General features: G+C 40.1%; 2 protein-coding genes across 2 annotated transcripts in view; one reads left to right on the top strand and one right to left on the bottom strand.

Annotated features, from left to right (window-relative positions):
• The window catches only part of LOC308469244 (uncharacterized protein), a 310,857-nt gene that overhangs the window by 247,529 nt on the left and 43,748 nt on the right, over positions 1-19,580 (top strand). Inside the window, exons 5-7 of the mRNA XM_080991449.1 lie at positions 12,547-12,573; positions 13,202-13,228; positions 15,195-15,221. Of these exons, the coding sequence (XP_080847575.1) occupies positions 12,547-12,573; positions 13,202-13,228; positions 15,195-15,221 (81 nt within the window). The remainder of the gene's footprint in view (positions 1-12,546; positions 12,574-13,201; positions 13,229-15,194; positions 15,222-19,580) is intronic.
• LOC308471736 (uncharacterized protein) overlaps positions 1-19,580 on the bottom strand; it is a gene marked incomplete at its 5' end in the record, with an annotated part of 209,007 nt that overhangs the window by 155,265 nt on the left and 34,162 nt on the right. The gene's annotated exons all lie outside the window — the stretch shown is intronic.

Here is a 19,580-nt window from a genome sequence, read left to right as displayed (position 1 = left end):
CTCAGAATTAGACTGCACTTCTCTAAACACGCAAGGTTCTCATGAGCAAGTTTATCCCAGTGCTTTCTGCAATAGATTTATTTGTTTGATTACACATTTATGCAGTAACCTTAAAAATAAATCAGAAAGTGAAGGCTCTACATGCACCAAATAATGATTAAATATTATACCATAATACCAGAATGAAATGAAGGGACGTAGGTGGCGCTGTGGGTTAAACCACAGAGCCTAGGACTTGCCGATCAGAAGGTTGGCGGTTTGAATCCCTGCGATGGGGTGAGCTCCCGTTGCTTGGTCCCAGCTTCTGCCAACCTAGCAGATTGAAAGTATGCCAGTGCAAGTAGATAAATAGGTACCACTCCGGCGGGAAGGGAAATGGCGTTTTCGTGCACTGCTCTGGTTTGCCACATGCTGGCCACATGACCCGGAAGCTGTACGCCGGCTCCCTCAGCCAATAAAGCAAGATGAGCGCCGCAACCCCAGAGTCAGTCACGACTGGACCTAATGGTCAGGGGTCCCTTTACCTTTACCTTACCAGAATGAAATACAAAAACTATCACAACTGCATCTTGTTTAAAAAACGGTAAGATTCATCACAGTGCAAATAGATGCTAATATAGAGCAAAGGTCGATGTTTGCAGACAGTTCCTGTAGCATCTTGGTTGAAAATATTATCTCTTTAACTTAGAGTAAATCAAGAAATAGTATACCTTCTTGCAAAGACCGTTTGTTTGTTTGTTTGTTTGTTACATTTCTATAACACCTTTTCTCCCAAGAACCGCCAGGTGGTACACTTCGTTCTCCTCCCCATTTTATCCTCACAACAGCCCTGTGAAGTAGGTTAGGCTGAGAGACGGTGACTAGGCCAAGGCTACCCAGTGAGCTTCTCACAGTCATGGTGGTTTTAAAAATTGTGCACTGGAATCCTTTATGCCACTATATACCACTTGCAGTACACAGAATACTTCTTCCATGTGACCATGGGCATGTGTGATCATCAGCCATGCATATTACACAGGTTAAATGCAAAGCCACTGCAGCACTTTGCATGCAGCATGTCTTCTGAATATAAATATATAAATATATACTGAATATAAATATATAGCGCAACCGTTATTTACTGATTGTAATTGAATTTTTGGACTAGTGCTATACAGCAGACTACCATCCTTGTAGCTCTTTTCTGTAAGTCTTTTCCTTACAATGTCTTATTTTGCATTGAAAACAACAAATTAAAAAATAAATCAGTCCTGGAATTTGTATTAGCAGAAATTACGTTTAAACACTTTTAAAACATGTTTAAACACCGCCTCCAACTGATGTTTGGTCAATCCCATAAATCCTTCAGTCCAGAAATTTCTTATTTCACAAAACCAATCAGTAACTTAAAATGCTACTCTGGGATTGTCACATAATTAATGCAGCATGGTGCTGTAATGCTTAATAAAAAGCATAAGTTAAATCGGAATGTACGGTCGTTCCAAACCATGTTGCATTGTTTTTAGAAGAGAGAATGGTAACAATGGCAAGTAAGTGACTGGTTATTCAGAACCTTGGTGGAACATGTGTGTGTGTGTGTGTGTATTGTGTACATACTTGAGCACATGCCTGCCTATATCGTCAAATGCATTTTCAGTATTAAGGCCCAGTGGCCCATTTTCTCTCCCAAGTAAAATGAAATTTGAAAATCATTTTTCATTCCTTGATCCTTGTGATTTCAAGGAATAACACTGGAAGCTACAATCAAGCAAATTGCCCTTACGCTTACAGCATGGTCTTAACAATAGCATTTAATTTGCTTTTTTTAATATTGCTCAATTTTCATTAGAGCTCATGTGGAAACAGTAGCTGATTTTTACTTTTGGATCCCCTCACACACACCCCACCATTACTGCCTCAAGTGTCAGCTCACATTAGAAGCGGAAATGGTTGCCATGTCTAACTAACTGAAATAACTTTTTGTAAAGGTCTGTGGTAGAGTATTAGAGGCTCTATTTGGTCAACATACTGTGAACAAATAAATAAATGGAACTAATCTTCTTGAGTATGAAATTTAGACACTCTTGTAGGGGAGATTACACTGCTGGGTCTAGTGGTGAGATTATCAGAAACACACATGAAAGAGAAGGGAAGAGAGCCTAGTGTTTTGGAATCCCTGTTGTAGGTAGTGGATCAGTAGGTGGAAGGAGAAAGCATTAGCATTCCAAACAATTTATCTGTGATGCATTCTGAAAATCAATCATCTCTTGTTACTGCTGTTTTATCAGCCGGGGTTGATTTTCTGATAATTTGGTAGGCACACAACATTAAAGACTACAGTGTACCTCGGGTTACATACGCTTCAGGTCTACGTACGCTTCAGGTTACAGTCTCCGCTAACCCAGAAATATTACCTTGGGTTAAGAACTTTGCTTCAGGATGAGAACAGAAATTGTGCTCCAGCGGTACTTAACCCGAGGTACCACTGTATATGGGTTGCTGAATCACATCAAGGCCCATTGTTTTTCAACCCAGGCTTGCCTAATGCCCCTAGGGAAAAAATCAAGTCAGGTATAAGAATATAAGAAGAGCCTGCTGACCTGTCCAATCCAGTGTCCTGTTCTTACAGTGACCAACCAGAGAAGCCTATGAGAAGCCCACAAGCAGGACATGAGCTTAAGAGCACTCTGCCCAGCAACTGGTATTTCAGGACCATGCTGCCAATAACAGTGGAGGTGGAACATAACCACCCTGGCTGGTAGCTGTTGATGGGCTTCGCCTTGAATCTGTGAAATCCTCTTTTAAAGGCACCCAAGGCATAAAGATGCTGACATTGTCTGATCTTCGTATCCAGCTTCCGGTATTGATATGACATGCTCCTGCCCATGGAGGTTCAATTGAGCTACCTGGCTAATAGTCATTAATACTGCGTTGTCTTGTATGTTGTATTTTAATAGCTGTCTTCATTCATCCGTCGAGATGCTGGCAATTATCTTTCCCCCAGTTGTTCATGCAGACTCCATTCAACATGTTTTCCTCTTAAAACATTTCACACATGCTGCCACGAGTTCTGAGAAGGAAGGCAAAATCATAAGCGTTCATATACAATGGCGTGCTTACTAATTACCTAATTTACAGCTCAGTGTGGCATTGAGAAAAGCCTGTGGGAGAGAAGATGATCAGCCTGACATTGTGTTGTGGACTGGGAGAGGAATGTGTTTAAGGTAGTCAGTAGCCATAATAACTGTGTTCTGCACTAGAGAGCATGACAGATTCACTGTTTGCTTGGGTGTGAATTTCCCACCAAATAAATATTTTCCCACCAAATAAATCTGGTTTTCAAATGTAACTGCTGCTGTAAGCCAGCACCAAACATGCACGAACACTCCCAACATAAAATTTGAAGGTTATTTAAGTACCTTATTTCTGGGTTGTTGTTGTTGTTTTGTTGTTGTTGTTTTGGGTTTTTTTAATCCAAATCTTAAAGGAGGCTAAATATTTCTGAATCTAAGAATTTACTCTAAAAATAAAATGTCACATTTCATGCCTGTAAAGGTGTAGAATAAATGTTACAGTACATTTTACAATTAAAAGAAACATGCTTGAATCTTACATTCCACCCCCACCCACCCAGCATTTTTTTCTATATATATTTTTACTGCTATAAATTAGTCTATAAATAAACCATTGTGTGTTTTTGTACTTTGATGCAGCATATGTGCCTTCAGGTGGTGTGTTGCCTATGGCAGGTCGTGAAACCCCAGGACAATCATATCCAGGGTGTTGACTCCAACATCCATGTGGCAGCCAGACGTGCCTTTGCTTCATTTAGCAACATGTTTTCTTCTTGTTGTTGCCAGCAGCTCAGCTCTGAAATAGAGTTATGTTGGCATGTCTTATGGATTAGTTCTATTTCGTGTCTGGTGTTTTCTGGAAGCTGCACTCAGACCAGAAAAGAAACCCAGGAAACAAACAGTTGCATGCCACCCCAATCTCTGAGCAATACGAGATTCCAGGGGTTCCAGGCACTCACCCAGAGTCCATGTTTCCTTTCAGCAATGAGGCACAAAGACCGTGGTGTCCTTATGATTTGTTGTTGTTTAGTCATTTAGTCATGTCCGACTCTTCGTGACCCCATGGACCAGAGCACGCCAGGCCCTTCTGTCTTCCACTGCCTCCCGCAGTTTGGTCAAACTCATGCTGGTAGCTTCGAGAACACTATCCAACCATCTCGTCCTCTGCTGTCCCCTTCTTCTTGTGCCCTCAATCTTTCCCAACATCAGGCTCTTTTCCAGGGAGTCTTCTCTTCTCATGAGGTGGCCAAAGTACTGGAGCCTCAGCTTCAGGAGCTGTCCTTCCAGTGAGCACTCAGGGCTGATTTCCTTCAGAATGGAGAGGTTTGATCATCTTGCAGTCCATGGGACTCTCAAGAGTCTCCTCCAGCACCATAATTCAAAAGCATCAATTCTTCGGCGATCAGCCTTCTTTATGATAGTTGGTTTATTTGCAAATATATACAACCTGAGGCTATGATGGAGGGGTTCACAGCATTAACACCCCAAAGGGTCTTGTTTCTCCCATAGCCGCAGCCTTAGATTCAAGCAGAAAATCAGCCATGGCTTTTTCTCAGCCTTTCCAGCCTGCATCTTCTTCCTCTAGTTCACATCACAGCCAACGCTGTCCTCCAAACTCCTGCTTTGTCTAACTAAGAGGAGGAGGAGGGGCACCACCCACTTGCTGTCTGGCACAGAGCCCCTTTTCCTTGGTTCCTTAATGGCTCATCACCTCCCCTTTGTTCTCTTAATTGCCCGTTGCTCAGGTGATTACCCCATGGGGAAGCTAGCTTGGCTTATATTTTAACCGCCTGCTGGATCCAAGAATTCAGGAGACTTGGTTAAATTCTAACACTTACTGGGTGCAGGAATTTAAGGGAGTCTGGCACCCTTGAACTCATGACAATATTTTGAGTTCAAAGTAAGAAGCTGTGGGAGCAAAAGATCTTTCTGCATGCAGCCTCAGAGCAGTACAGGAAAATGAACAATGGCTTGATGATGAGAGGAGAAGATGAAAACCTCTATTAATATAATTTGAGTTACCACTTTTACCAACAGATTAACTGTTTTTTCCTACTGTTAACTAAGTTACTTCAAAGTTTACCTACTGTTTAAAAATTGTTAGACTGCAAACATGCAATCCCAACATACGTGAGGGTAAATCCCATATAACTAATATTCTTGGGGTTCATTCATGCTCTGGGGCAGATTTGGGGAGATGTGGAGGGTTGGCGGGCAGAATAGGAAGTACCATTCTGTAGGAGGAATTCCTTGCATTAGCAGGAGGACTACTGTTTGGATACAACACTTGTTTACTGATTATCTAATTTGCAACTAATCATGCTTTTTTGAAACAAAAAGCCCTGCTTCCACGTACAATGCAAACTTGCTTTTCCCCATATAGAGAGCTGCAGGTTCCAATGTTCTTGTTCTGTTGTAAGCAACAAAGCTAGCTCTTGACAGCTGTCCCACCACTCTTTTTCATACAGCTTCATTGTACAAACTCCAGACCATCATGCGACAATGCTTAGTAATTCTTGTAAACAGTATAATTTGTTAATGAAGAATGGTGGATCTATATGCGCAAATGATAAATCAAATAAGCAGGTATGAACAGATTTCCTCAGTTCTGCACTGTTATTATTCTGAAATTCAATTCTGTATGGATTGTTCTGGAAAGAAATGAATATTTTGCAGTGTTGATTCTCTCTTTCTCTTCCCCCTCTCAAACACACACACACACACACACACACACTCTCACACTCACTCTCTTCTCTAGAAAAGGGAAAGTTTATTCCTTTCAGCTCCATAAAAAAGAAGAAATAGCTCAAAGGAGTAATTTTATTTTCAACAAGGGTATTTTTAAAGGAGTAAACAAGCACTCCAATAGGAGTTTTAAAATATGTGTGTTTATTTCTTTTGTGATTTTTTTAGGGCCTTGCTTTCCTGTAACCTTAAAAAAAAAAAAAAATCCCTAGACCCTAAGCTTAAAGGTTTAAGGTTGCCTTTCTGAAAGCACATGAATTCCTGAAGTAAAATGCTGGAACAACTGAGAATTCTGACATTCATCAGGACAGCTCCAGTCAGAAGTTCTGGTTATTTTGAATCGCAAAAAGTGGGGAGAAAGTTGACAGCAGAGAATTCAATACATATTCTTAGCAATAATGCTTTTCATAGATTATGCCTCCACCCCCAGCATGCATCATTTCAGACTGTTTGACTGAGCTGGTTGCCCTGTGAATTTTATGCTAAAGCACAGAGGAATGTTCAGATTTTGTTTTCGAGGTGGAAGTCCACACTCCATGATTGCATTTGTGGTTATTTCAGATTTATGCTGGTAATGAACACCCACTATGTATGTATAGATTTAAAGGAAGATGTAATGTGTGTAACATGTGGCAACTTTTATGTGCAAATATGAGTTAGAAAAGCATATCTGCTCTACGCTCTTACTTTGTGGCTGCAGTGTTCCTAATTTGTACTGTGTAGTGATGGGTTTGGCACTAGAGAGGAAGATGAGAACACATGAGGCCAAATGATGCATGTGAGATGATCAGCTGCTTCCTAGTTTGGATTGATATGCAAAGTGCAGTGGTTATAATAGATCCATGTATTTGGATTTCTTACACGATGTGCTGAGATTTGCTAAGCATTACAGAAGTGATCTTCACACACACACAAATGAAATTCACATCACATGGTATATTCTACTAAATCCAAGATCTGAGTCTGCCTATTGCTATCAGCCAAGATGCAGCCATAATATGGCCATGGAACATCAGCTTGTTCTTCCACTTTTCCTAAAACTTAAATAACTGTGTAGAAGGTTATATAAAGCAGGGGCCTCAAAAAGTCGGAGGAGTAGCTTATATGGTGCAATTATTATCTGGGATTTCCTTATTGTAAAGGGTGCTGTTGCCTGCATGGGGTGCTTTAAAAAACCCATGCAATTTAGAATTGCTATACTCTTAGCTTGGCTACACTCAGTGGAGGAGCACAATTTCAGATAGCTATTGACTGACCAGTCTGCTATAGAATATGTGTGGCTGGATGAGCATGCTTTTAATAAAAAAACTGGTGCATTCTATGTGTCCAGCTTTGTATGTGAGTATTTGCAGAGGAGAAAAGTATAGGTCAAAGATGTGCAAGGACCAAAATTATAGTTCGGCATAAAACTAGAATGACAGTGCTGACTGCAACTGAACAAAGGAGATTAATAGCCTGATTTCCCATGCAGCAACTGAAGCATTTGTTTTGGCCTCTGTCCAAAAGAGGATACTGAGCAACATGGATATTTAGGCTGACCCTTCACAACTCCTTCTGGTCTTAGCCAATCATTTTTCCTATTAGAGTACTTACTCATTTGAAGTACCACTGTGTGAAATAAAATAAACCCAAAATGTATGTCTAATACTTGTACTTGTGGCCAGTTTAAAGATAGATTTCCAGTCCAAGACTTTACAGTATAACGCTACCTCTGCAGAAAATAGTTGCAGAGCTTTGTAATGCTTAAAACGCATTGTAAGAGAAATGTCATTTTTGAGATTGCTGCCTCAAGGACCTGAAGGTTGTACTTGCCTCCTCTATTGGCAAAATGTTGCAGCGGTGTGGTGGCTGAGGGCATTTGTCTTCTGCCCATATTTTAGTGGGTATAGAACTTGCTGGGACAGCTTTATGTGCTGATCAGATGAGAGGAGGGCCAGGTTTGCTCCGGATCTGGAACTGCTAGATTCAGATAACTAGGAACTGCAGGTCTTTGCTTAAAGCTTATTACATAGTTAATGGTTGTATCACATAGGGCGGCAGTGGTTTGATTATGCAGTGAAGCCCAACATTGGCAATCACCCAAGGCTCCAGATATAGAGAAGGCTTCAGAAGGAGGATAATGTTGGACTTAACAGTATGATCAAAGGCTACAAACAACTTCATCACCCCTCTGTATATAGGCAGCAACACAAGGTAGACTTAAGTGGCTGCCGCACAGCTCCAGTGAACCCTGAATTCACCCTAAAATAATCAAATTCTGAAGTGGGATCCTCACTGGATCCACTCTGGGGTATATCTGGTCCTTGCTGTCCATAGTAAAACTCAGGAAAAGATCTGCTTCCATCTGCACTGCAGATGGATGTTGTGGGACTGATTATAACAATAAAGGTCTGCATTTAAGCAAGAATGATGTCAGTGTGTCCCTCACCATATTACTCTGCCAAATGATTTCTCCCAATTTAACTTCACCATACAAAATAGCAGTATGAAAAATTTTCAGAGCAATTGCCAAATTGTTTGAGGACACTCAGTGTGGACACTCAGTGGTGGAGTGACTTTACTTTTCAGCTGTCTGCCTCCCATATGCAGCCACTTAGGATACAGACGTGGCCTGGCACTAACAGATGACTGAAACTTTATTTTGATGTTTTATGAAGGCCCTATACAAGGGTGGCTATATATAGGCTTGGTTTATACTTTTATTACTTGGATGCTAAACTGCAGGAGATGAATGTGCATACTGTACACGCTGCATAAATCACACAGTATTTCTAAAATCCCTTTTGAAATTGGTAATTAAATGAGTTGGTGTTCCACCCAGTTGTATGCATGTTTACTTACCATCATATTCAGGAACTCGAGTTTCAAGTCAGCATTGTGTTTTTTGGGTCAGTACAGCGTACTGCCACCTCTTTTTCCTCCACCACCATCTTGCTGCCACCACTTGTCTCCTGCCTGCTCGCTCACTCGCTCCCCTCCCCTGCCCCACACCTTTGCTGCTTCCTCCTCGATTGCTGCTGCTTCCTTCAGCTGCAGTCACAGCCTTCCAGAGGTGCTTTGGTGCATCCCTTACAAAAGTACCTTCTGGGAAGGTGCCTGGCGATTGTAAAAAGGGCGTACCAGAGCAGAGGCGCTTTGGTGCGACCCTTACAATCACCAAAGTACCTCCTGGTTGCCATACCTAATTACCATGTGGGGTCTGCCAGGCCCAGTCATTACAGGACTTTAACAAAAAACCTAACGACCCATTTGGTTTGCTTGGCTTTTTCTGGTTGTTGTTGTATTGGAGTGCTGATTGCTTTTAGTAGCATTTGTGTACAGTGGTGCCCCGCAAGACGAATGCCTCGCAAGACGAAAAACTCGCTAGACGAAAGAGTTTTCCGTTTTTTGAGTCGTTCCGCAAGACGAATTTCCCTATGGGCTTGCTTCGCAAGACGAAATGTCTTGCGAGTTCTTGCGAGTTTGTTTCCTTTTTCTTAAAGCTGCTAAGCCGTTAATAGCCGCTAAGCCGTTAATAGCCGCTAAGCCGCTAATAGCCGTGCTTCGCAAGACGAAAAAACCACAAGACGAAGAGACTCGCGGAACGGATTAATTTCATCTTGCGAGGCACCACTGTATTGGATTTTAATATTTTTCAACCGGATGTTTCTTTTATTATGATTACTGCTGTTTATTATTCATTGCTGTTGCTTTTATACTTTATTTTATTCTATAAGCAGCAGTGAGAGGGTTTATCCTTAAAGGCAATCTAATCTTCTGTGCAGTCAGGGAGATTTGATCAAGCATGCACTTCTAATGCTCTTGGTCAGGCTTCCTCAAACTCGGCCCTCCAGATGTTTTGAGACTACAGTTCCCATCATCCCTGACCACTGGTCCTGCTACCTAGGGATCATGGGAGTTGTAGGCCAAAAACATCTGGAGGGCCAAGTTTGAGGAAGTCTGCTCTTGGTGTTACTTCTCTTAGAAAATGTTTAGGAATTTCAGGGCTACTTCTTTTGCTATCATCCCTCCCCACTTCTTTCACCTTGCTACAAATCAATATTTTTTCCATTTCCTTTGACGCTCTTAATATATCATATGTGATGATTGCTGGTGCTTACTGTTATTATATTTGTATAAAGAAATAGCTTTTTTAAGAAAAAAACCTTATGTAGGGTTGCCATATCACAGCCCCAGAAAACTGAACAGCAAATTATTATGCAAATTGGACATAGCGGGACAATCTTATCTCATTTGTGTGATTTCTATTTAAAAAATTATCTCTCTACTAGTTGCCAAGAAACTGAGCAGTGACAAAAGAACCCATGGAAGGGCTTGTGGTTGTTTGGCGATTACAATGCCAGGGAAGAAAGAATTGAGCTCAGCTCTTTTACCCACTCAGTCACTACTTACCGGGTGACCTTAAGCAGGCTTGTTTTCTGTTTGCTCGAAAGAGCAGGACCCAAACCAGAAGATTCAAATGACAAGAAAGCAGGTTCCAGCTAAACGTTAGGAAGAACTTTCGGATGGAAAGAGCTGTTCAATAGTGAAATGGACAACCTAAGAAGGTGGTGAACTTCAATGCAGTTTTTAAAACCCTTTTTATATGGCCACCTGTCAGAGATTCTTTAGCTATGATTCCTCCATTGCAAGGGGTTAGACTAGATCACCATTTGAACTCTACAAATTCTATGATACTTTGATAATGGTTTTGTGATCTGCTCATTGATATCACACAGCTTCTTTTTTTATATAATTGCTTTTAATTTAAGAGTCCATGCATACACAAGCAGAAAAGAGAAATGCAGCAGTAGCAGTCCCCATCATCACCCAGAGTGGCAAATAAAAAGAGGCAGAACCTTTTCACCAACAAGCACTACCTTCACTGTTAGAAAGAAGTTAGAGGAGTGGAGAGGAGTTCAGCAAATGTTAAGCTCTGTCCTTCAAGTGTTTAGGTAACCATTTGGTCCACTTAGCCACTCTTCTTCATTCACATGTGATGGTTAGGAGTGGCTAAGTGGTTAAGCATCATTGCCTAGAACAAAGAAACAACTTTGGGAGGAGAAACAACTTTTTTACTAAGTACCAGGTGATTGGCACGTTTTCCTGTTTTTCTCTGCAACTTGAAATGTTCTTTTTCACATAAAAGCTTAGAATCTAAACCAGGTGATGCATTACCCAGGCACCATCTGCAGTTTCTTTAATCCAGATAATACTTGGATTTCTGGGAAATATGGCAACCCTGCTTTTACCACTGCTAGTAATTAATCATTTTTAAAATTAGCAAGCAGATGCAGTGAGGGACAACCTCCAAATAAAGTAGCACATTAAAGGGTGGGTACCAACTCTTGCATGACAAGGCCAACTGGTTTCCATTTTACAAAGAATTAGAAAAGGATGTGGTCCCTCGAAAACAACCAACCAAAATATTGCTCAATAATTAAACACCTTTCGAAATGTCTAGGGTTTTCCCACATGATCAGTTTTGTTCATTAATAGTGTACAAAGTCAACAAATTGCCTCTGGAGTTTGTACTACTGTCCTGAGGATATCACATTTTCACAGTACAGTATTCAAATTTGCAATATTATTTGCCCAAAGGAAATATAGTATGTTCGTATGTATTATGTTTATTGTTTGGAATGTACGTCAGGCACCTAATAAGTATTGCATGTGACTTGATTAGTGGTGCAGCCTTCCTCATTCTGTGCTTACATCATTTCATTAATTTTTATTCCATTCTCTTCCTTTGAATTCCCCCTACCCTGTGCAGGAGTACTCGTTTAAAATGGTAATGGTGAGGTGCATCCATTAAAAAACAACACAAACACAAACACCATTGCTGTTGATTTTCTCATTTGGCTTTGTTTGTCATAATTTGCTCTGACCTTCTCCTGTGCTGATGTGTTAATAAATACTTGTAAGGGGGGAACACAGCCATACACTCCCACACAATGAGGCTACTCCTTTCCATGTCTCTTGTATTTATTAAATTTCTATCCTCGCCTTCTTCCCAAAGGAGCCATGGGTGGATGTCTTGCTAGTTCTGCACCAATATTATCAGTACTTTTTGGTAAAAAAAACAAATAAATCAGTGAGTTGCTGGCACTCTTTTATCTTGATTGAAGTGTCATGGGTGCCAGGACATCATGGCTGTTATGGACAGAAAAAACAAAACTAAAAAAGAGGTGCTGGTATTCTCTACTGGTGAGTACTGACACATCAAAAGTATTGATGATGATGATGATTTAATTTATGAATTGTTTCTCATGAGACATCTTGAAGCACTTTATGATATAAAACATATATAAAACAGTAACATATATAAAAACAGTTGAAAACAATTGCATATAATAACATTTTTAATAAAAAAACCACCTTTAAAATTAAAAACCAGTTTAAAGTATAAACAGCAGATACATGAAATCAGTTCAGATGCAGGACAGAAACCAACTTGGGATCAAAGTTTTATAAGGCTTGCTGGAAGAGCAATGTCTTTAGCAGGCACCAAAAAGTCAACAGAGAAAGTGCCTAGGACATTCCAAAGGATGGGTAGCGCCAAACTGAAGACCCTACACGCCAGTCTTGCACTCTTGTATTATTAGCCTGTAAAGGAGCTTTTTCAGAATTATGGGGAAAGACTGTGATGCCCTCAGGACATGCTTTTCACTGATCACATGGGAAAACCCTCTGAGGTGGGAAGGCAGGATTTACTGTGCTACAAAAATAATATTGCTTTATAACACATTGTTGTCTTCTTTTGTTTTAGGGGCCTCTTGGACTGGATGGCAAACCAGTAAGTTATGCTCTGAGTAACACACGCACACTGTGGATGAATTAAAAGTGTCAGTATTCAGCTATATGCAAAAGCATAAGGAGGAGAAGCTGCTTGGCACTGCTCCACGGTATCTAAAATCCATTGATTTAACTGTGTGAACCTAGTTGGGTTGTACTAATGGGCCCAGAGCTCATGAAAGTAGTCTGAGAAAGTGAATATTCTGAGAAAGCTTTACTGAAGAATAAAATATTTATGTTCTAATAAAGCAAGAATAAAAACCGTCACCTGAGAGTCACAGCTGCTCTGTGGGCCCCAAATATGGTCTAGCTCTCAGTCAGTGAGTTAGTCAACCAAGGTCTCGGCTGCACCACTTCAGATTGTTCACATGATTAAATGCATCTCTATAGAGGGGGAAAATATTTCACACACATAAATATATAGAAGTCAGGGGAAGGGGTCCAGCATAAATATCTACAAATAAAGACAGGGGAAAGGTTAAATCAGGGATGTTCTTCATCCCTACATTAGAGGTAAATGGCCCCTCTTGCTCCTTGAAATAATTTGTTTTAGTAAAGGTTTGGGAGGGGGGAGCTGAACTGTAGATTAATCAGCTACTTCCTTACTATCATTTTGTTGATCTCTACAGGGGCCTCCAGGAGCGAAAGGGGAAAAGGTAAGATTGGTCATTCAGAACATTGCCTTAAAATTCAGAACATTGCCTTAAAAGTAGGTTCCTAAGCATTCTAATAAGAGTTGTGTCTCAATTTTTTATTTTTTTTAATCATCTTCCTGTTTGGACTTTGGGTCATATTGTTTCCTGTGTCCATTGTCAGCAATTGGCTTTTCCATACACAAGGCTTCTGTATCAGAATCTGTAGTCCCAGTTGCCACGGGGAATTCCCACTAGGACATGTTTCTTTTGCATTCCATTAGGGGAATTTGTGGCCTTCCAGACCACGTCTCCACACCCTTGGCCCTGCTGGTTGGGGTGGGTGGAGCCCAATGACATCAGGAGGGCCACAGGTTACCTGTTGCTGCTTGGACCCTCTGATTTTGACATGATTGCCATCAAAGGATTCCACAGAACCAAAAGCTCCTTACAGCTCTAGAAATAAATTTTATATTGGGAGATGTACCATGTGACTGGTTAGAGATACACCAAATTATATGTTTTCTAAATTAGCCAAATATAAGGGTTCAAGCACTTTCAATGGTTTTGAGCAACTACTCAACTCAACCAACCCACTGGGAAGGGCAATCATCTCCCAGCTGTATAACAGTCTCACACAACTGGCTACACTTCCTCTCATTTCATTACGAATAAAATGGGGTCAAGATTTTGGAGAAAAATTAGAGGTACAACTCTGGAAACAAATGGGGAATAAACTCCCATTTGGATGCATCTCAATTAGAACTCAAGAAAATGCTTTAAAGATATCACGTTGCCCAGCCAAATTATATAGAATTACAGTGGTGCCTCGCAAGACGAAATTAATCCGTTCCGCGAGTCTCTTCGTCTTGTGGTTTTTTCGTCTTGCGAAGCACGGCTATTAGCGGCTTAGCGGCTATTAGCGGCTTAGCGGCTTAGCGGCTATTAACGGCTTAGCGGCTTTAAGAAAAAGGAAACAAACTCGCAAGAACTCGCAAGACGTTTCGTCTTGCGAAGCAAGCCCATAGGGAAATTCGTCTTGCAGAATGACTCAAAAAACGCAAAACCCTTTCGTCTAGCGAATTTTTCATCTTGCGAGGCATTCGTCTTGCGGGGCACCACTGTAATTGTTACACATCCAACCTTTGCTGGAGGGAATGCAATTTGCCTGGCTCTCTGCTACATATGTGGTGGTTTTGCCCAAAACGTATTCTCAAATGATGGAACAATCGCTACAACCAGACCCCAAATTAGCCCCACTATCTTATTTTACTCCTCAGTTTAAGAACATAACCGACAAACACCTCCTCCTCCACTTATTAACTGCAGCTAGATTAGTGACTGCGAATAATAGGAAAACTTTAAATGCAAATCTTTTGGAAGCCTGGATTTCACAAGTGTGGGACAACGTGCTTATGGACAAATTAATTATTTTACAAAAGGAATATCAATCAGGCGGTGTGGAGAAAGACACACCTTCTGTATGACATGATATCCTTTTATTGATTCATGGAACCTCATGGAAAGACACTTTCATTTGATTGCTTTTCTTGGAGCTTCTAAAACTACGACCATCAGCCCCTATTTTTCTCTCTTTTCTATACAACTACTAAGCTCTGTTTTCCTTGTATGGATATGTTTTGTTTCCTGAAATAAAAAAATCAAATTTTTAAAAAGTTCCACAGATATTTTATCCATGCCCTGTCTTGATACCACAATCCCACAGGAATTCCTTGCATGTGCCCTAACTATTTTTTTGCGTATAGATCAGCAGTCCTTTAAATGGAAAGACTGAGGCCTTTGCATGCATGAAATATGTGAAGGACGTCCATCACATGGTCAAATGTTAATTTGTAAACTTCCTTCATTCAGTTGGTCACCCTTTTCTATTGTATGTGGAAGAAATGAATTCTCTCAACACAGCAACTCTTAAACAACAAGTAAATGAAATGGGGGAAAGAAGAATTATGATGACTTTTCTGTTTTGCAGGGGGATCAAGGAGACATCGGCCCAAGAGTAAGCACTGTTCCTAACTATGAACATTTTTAAAGCTTATGTTAGAGCCTGGCTTTGATAAGCACAGACAGATGTACTTGCATGTGAAGACGAAACAAGGTGAAAAAGGAAAAATTGTGTGTGCAGCTGCACTTTATCATATTCATCCCACTCCACTTACATTTCTCTATCTCCTCTTTTGTTCTTCCTCCATCACTTTTTTTTTTATTGTCAGCTTACAAAGATCTCTAATGATGTCTATAATGAAAACAAATTAATTGGAAGAAGAGGATGGCTATGATAACTCAGGAGGAAATTTGGTGCCTTAAATTCTTGGCATGTATTAGAAAATCGAAGCCCAAATTTAAGATGATTCTCGGCTGAATGAGATATTTTTTTAAAAAGGCAGAGAAAGAGCATAGGGCAATGAGGAAATTGATAGTGAACTTGTTTCATCTTTCCTTTTCTTGGTCCTCATCCATATGGAAGACTGACTCATTAAACTATAAAAGTTAGAATTTAATAAACCTTTCTTAACGTCATACAAGCTAGCATATGGGCATCCTTCCTCTGACTCATTTTCTTTCTACTTAATTTTAATGGAGTGGGACTGAGTTCAGCTGTAATATATACATGTCCACAACAGGATTTCCACCTCCAGTGAACTGAAAAGATGCATATATATTTTTGTTTGTTTCTAGGCAAAGCATTGTTCTATTTCCCACCCCCACTCCTCAGGGATTTGCAATCAACTTTATTAAGTGTCTTCTTGTGCATTTGTATGAGGTAGAGACAAAAACAAACAAAACAAAAAGCCTGAAATGAATGAAGTGTTCTGGAAATTAGTTCAAAGAATATTGTTTTTAAACTTGAGAGTAGTGAAATTGAGCAGGCATAAACTGATAAATAGGACCAGGAGCTTTTTCACAGCAGCTTAGATTTTACAGCAAGTAAAATAATGAATGCTGGTATGGGAAATTATAAAATGGACAGGCCAAACTTAGCCAACATATGGGTTAACCTTCACCTAAAGGCTCCATTTAGATTCTAAGGATCTCTGCATCTGTTTTAAAATAAGTTTCTAGCCTCCATGAACAAAGACATTTGGTTGAAAATGTGGTAGCAAAAACCAAAGCAAGTTGAAAAAGCAGTCCAAATTCTTTTTTTCTAATGTCACAGTTTTTCTATTTAAGGATTACAGTTTTGGAATAGTAATAGTCACAGTTATTTATCCATAATAGGGATGTTTTCGTGGGAGAGGTGAAAAATAGGCAAAAGAACTGTTTAAAATTTTCCCCCAAGCTTTTATCATTATTAAATGGCAATTCTTTATTGCTGGAACTCCGTTGCTTATGCTTTTAAAAGGTTTGCTATCATTAATAAAATCAATAAACGTAATCCATACTCAAATACAGCACAAGCAGGAATCTGGAAATGAAACTAAGCACGAGTCCCTCCAGGTGACAAAGGCTACACAGAATGTCAAACATATAATATGCATATAGGTATGATATTGCATTTATTCCATTCAGAGAACATTGATCCCATTTCATAGCTGAAGAACACGGAGGCACAAGAAGACATGCCTGGTTCAATTTTGGCTTGTGAATTCAAGGCACAGAATCCTGCTGCTGTTATGCCCAAAGTGGCTGCCATGGAGAACAGCCTTTGCAGCTACTAGGGAATGGAGAAGCCTGGTGTTTGGCTTCAGCATGCGCACGCATGCTGTGCCAATGCTACAGATTGATTCTGTATCATCTCCTGTGAGGGCAGCCATATAGCTGAGTAATCCAGGAATATGCTAGACATTAGATCAGCCTTTGCCATCCTGATACCCTCCTCATATGCCATCAAATCAGTACAGTGTAGGTGAAAAAAACCCGTCAGCAAGGCCAGTGAATCAATGAGCGCTGAAAAAACACTGATGAGATTCTAGAACCTTCTAACTTTATAATTCAGAATGTTATGGAGGCCCTTGATCATAGGAAGTACAGTATACCCTATGTGTAATCTTTTTAAGCTAATATAACTACTTTGAAAAAAATGAGGAATTCCTTTTTCAAATTACACAATACTCACTGTGATACAAACTACTGTGAAATATATTCTGTAGGGGAAATGTTTCCTGTACGTTATCAGAAGTAGGACAGCACACTTTATATTATGATATTGCTCTGTTTCACGTGGCAAATTATATCTGGATGCACCTCATAAAGTAGGATTTAGAGGCTTTCATCCTCAAACTATCTATGTAGGAAATCTTGTGCTACTTTATGAACAAAACCATATCAGTATAAGTTCCTGAGACAAGATTATACCTGAAAGAGTAGTAAGGAAAAGGTGTGTGGTGACTGGTGATGCCTGATATCTGTTCCTAGAAGAGAGTTGTCACCATTAAATATAAACCATTGAATGGAGACCATTCAGAAATATGTTACGTTTTAAAAAGATGGAAAACGTTGCAAGCAGTCCCCAGATGTTATCAATTACGCATGAAAGCAGTCTGCATTTAGAAGCATTCATGTTATGAAATATGTTCATGCCCCAGTTTCTCAAATGCGTTGTATCCCTTGGGGAAACTGAGCTCCAGTCGCTCAGCAGGATCATCAAGTAATCAGATTATGGTACTAACTGTTTGTGATTTTCTCTTTCTCTCTCTCTCTCTCTCTCTCACACACACACACACACACACACACGTACAAATGTTAATGATTCTGGATGTTTAGGACATTTATTTGGCTCCTCAGTCCTTCTGTTTTCTCTTCCAATTCCTGGGACCTTTCCTGTGACACCACCTGGCCTCAATTATCTTTACTTCCTTAACTTGAGCAATATCTTTTCTTTAGCCTCAGTGATAGACTTTATTTCCTAAAGTTGTTTCATGGTTTATATGGGAGGATACGTTATTTCAGATTACATGTTCTGTGGTGGCAGTAAAGAAAAAACAATCAGCAGCTGCTAATGCCTCTGAGAGAAGGAGTTGTCTTAAGAGGGGGGTTTTTAGAGACAGGGTAATAATTTAATTAAAATGGAAATTGCATAATTTTATTTGAGCGCATCCTGTTCTGAAACTATGCATTAAGCTTGAGTAGTACTAGCTTAATGCATCTATTCTGTTTGACAACATCTTTCTCATGGAAAAACATGGTGCCAGTATTCTTTTCCCAGTTCAAAATTACAGTTATTTTTAAAGAATTAGCTCAGACTTTCCCAAAATGTATTTCTTTTAATTTAACTGAAACTGAAACAATTTGTTTCATCAATCATGCATTTTGCATTATCTGCTTGCATACAATTCCCCAAGCATTTTCAGTTGCTTTCAAAGCAAAACAAAAGAAATTCAGGCTCATAAATTTTCAAGAAGACAGTGGTGAAGGATTACAGTATGCTTTTTTAATTTATTTTTAAATTATTATTATTTTTAATCTCCATTTTTACCACCCTGAAGGAATCATTCAAAGTGCCTTAACAAGCAAGCAAAACACACCAAAAAAAAAATAATCATGTCTTAATTAAAATGCATGAGCAACCCAAACAGACTTAAGAACATCAAAAACAGAAAAGTCAAAAGGCTAGAACTAGGGTTGCCATATATCCATAATTTCCCTGGACATATCTGGAATACTGCAGTCGGCAGCAGTGTCTGGGCATAAATCAGAAAAAAAAATGTCCAGGAAAATCTGGGTGTATGGCAACCCATGACAGCGGTGCTGCTTTTGCTGATTTTGCATAAAAATAGCTCAAAAACGGCAAATTCTTTTTGGCTATTTTGCCAAAAAAGTTCAACTCTGGACAAAAAACATCCCATCTTTGTAGTCCAGTTTCCTTGTTTTCACAGTGGTCAACCAGATGCTGCTGGGAAGCCCACGAGCAGGACATGAAAGCAGCAACTCTCCACTGTTTTTGTATCTCAGAACAGTGCTCCGCAGGCTTCAGGTTCCTTTTGCTGAAGCCGGGAGAACAAGACTGTTGGTTGGTGCGCACCGACCCCTCTCACTCTCCAGGCTTCAGCAAAAGCAACGCAAAGCCTCCGGAGCACGGAGGGAGCGCTCCCTCTGCACTTCGGAGGCTTCGCGTTGCTATCGCTGAAACCAAGGAGCCTGCATTCGCTCCATAGGACGCACACACATTTCCCCTTAATTTTTGGAGGGGAAAAAGTGAGTCCTATAGAGCGAAAAATGTGGTACGTGTCTTCTGCTGAAATTTGATAGGACTTTTTAATGAGACTGAATTTCTGGTTGAAGCATACAGCATTTTCAACAAATGGAGAGGAGTGTTGCTGTACTGTTGTTTTGCAAAACTCGGTCAAGTGCCACAGTTTGTACTGTTGCTGACTAGCTTTTACTGAATTTTATAAATATGCCTGCACACAGAAAGAAG

Source organism: Podarcis pityusensis (genome assembly GCF_964106645.2).
Source record: "Podarcis pityusensis genome assembly, chromosome: 2".
NCBI lineage: Eukaryota > Metazoa > Chordata > Lepidosauria > Squamata > Lacertidae > Podarcis > Podarcis pityusensis.
This window is presented reverse-complemented; position numbering and strand designations above follow the sequence as displayed.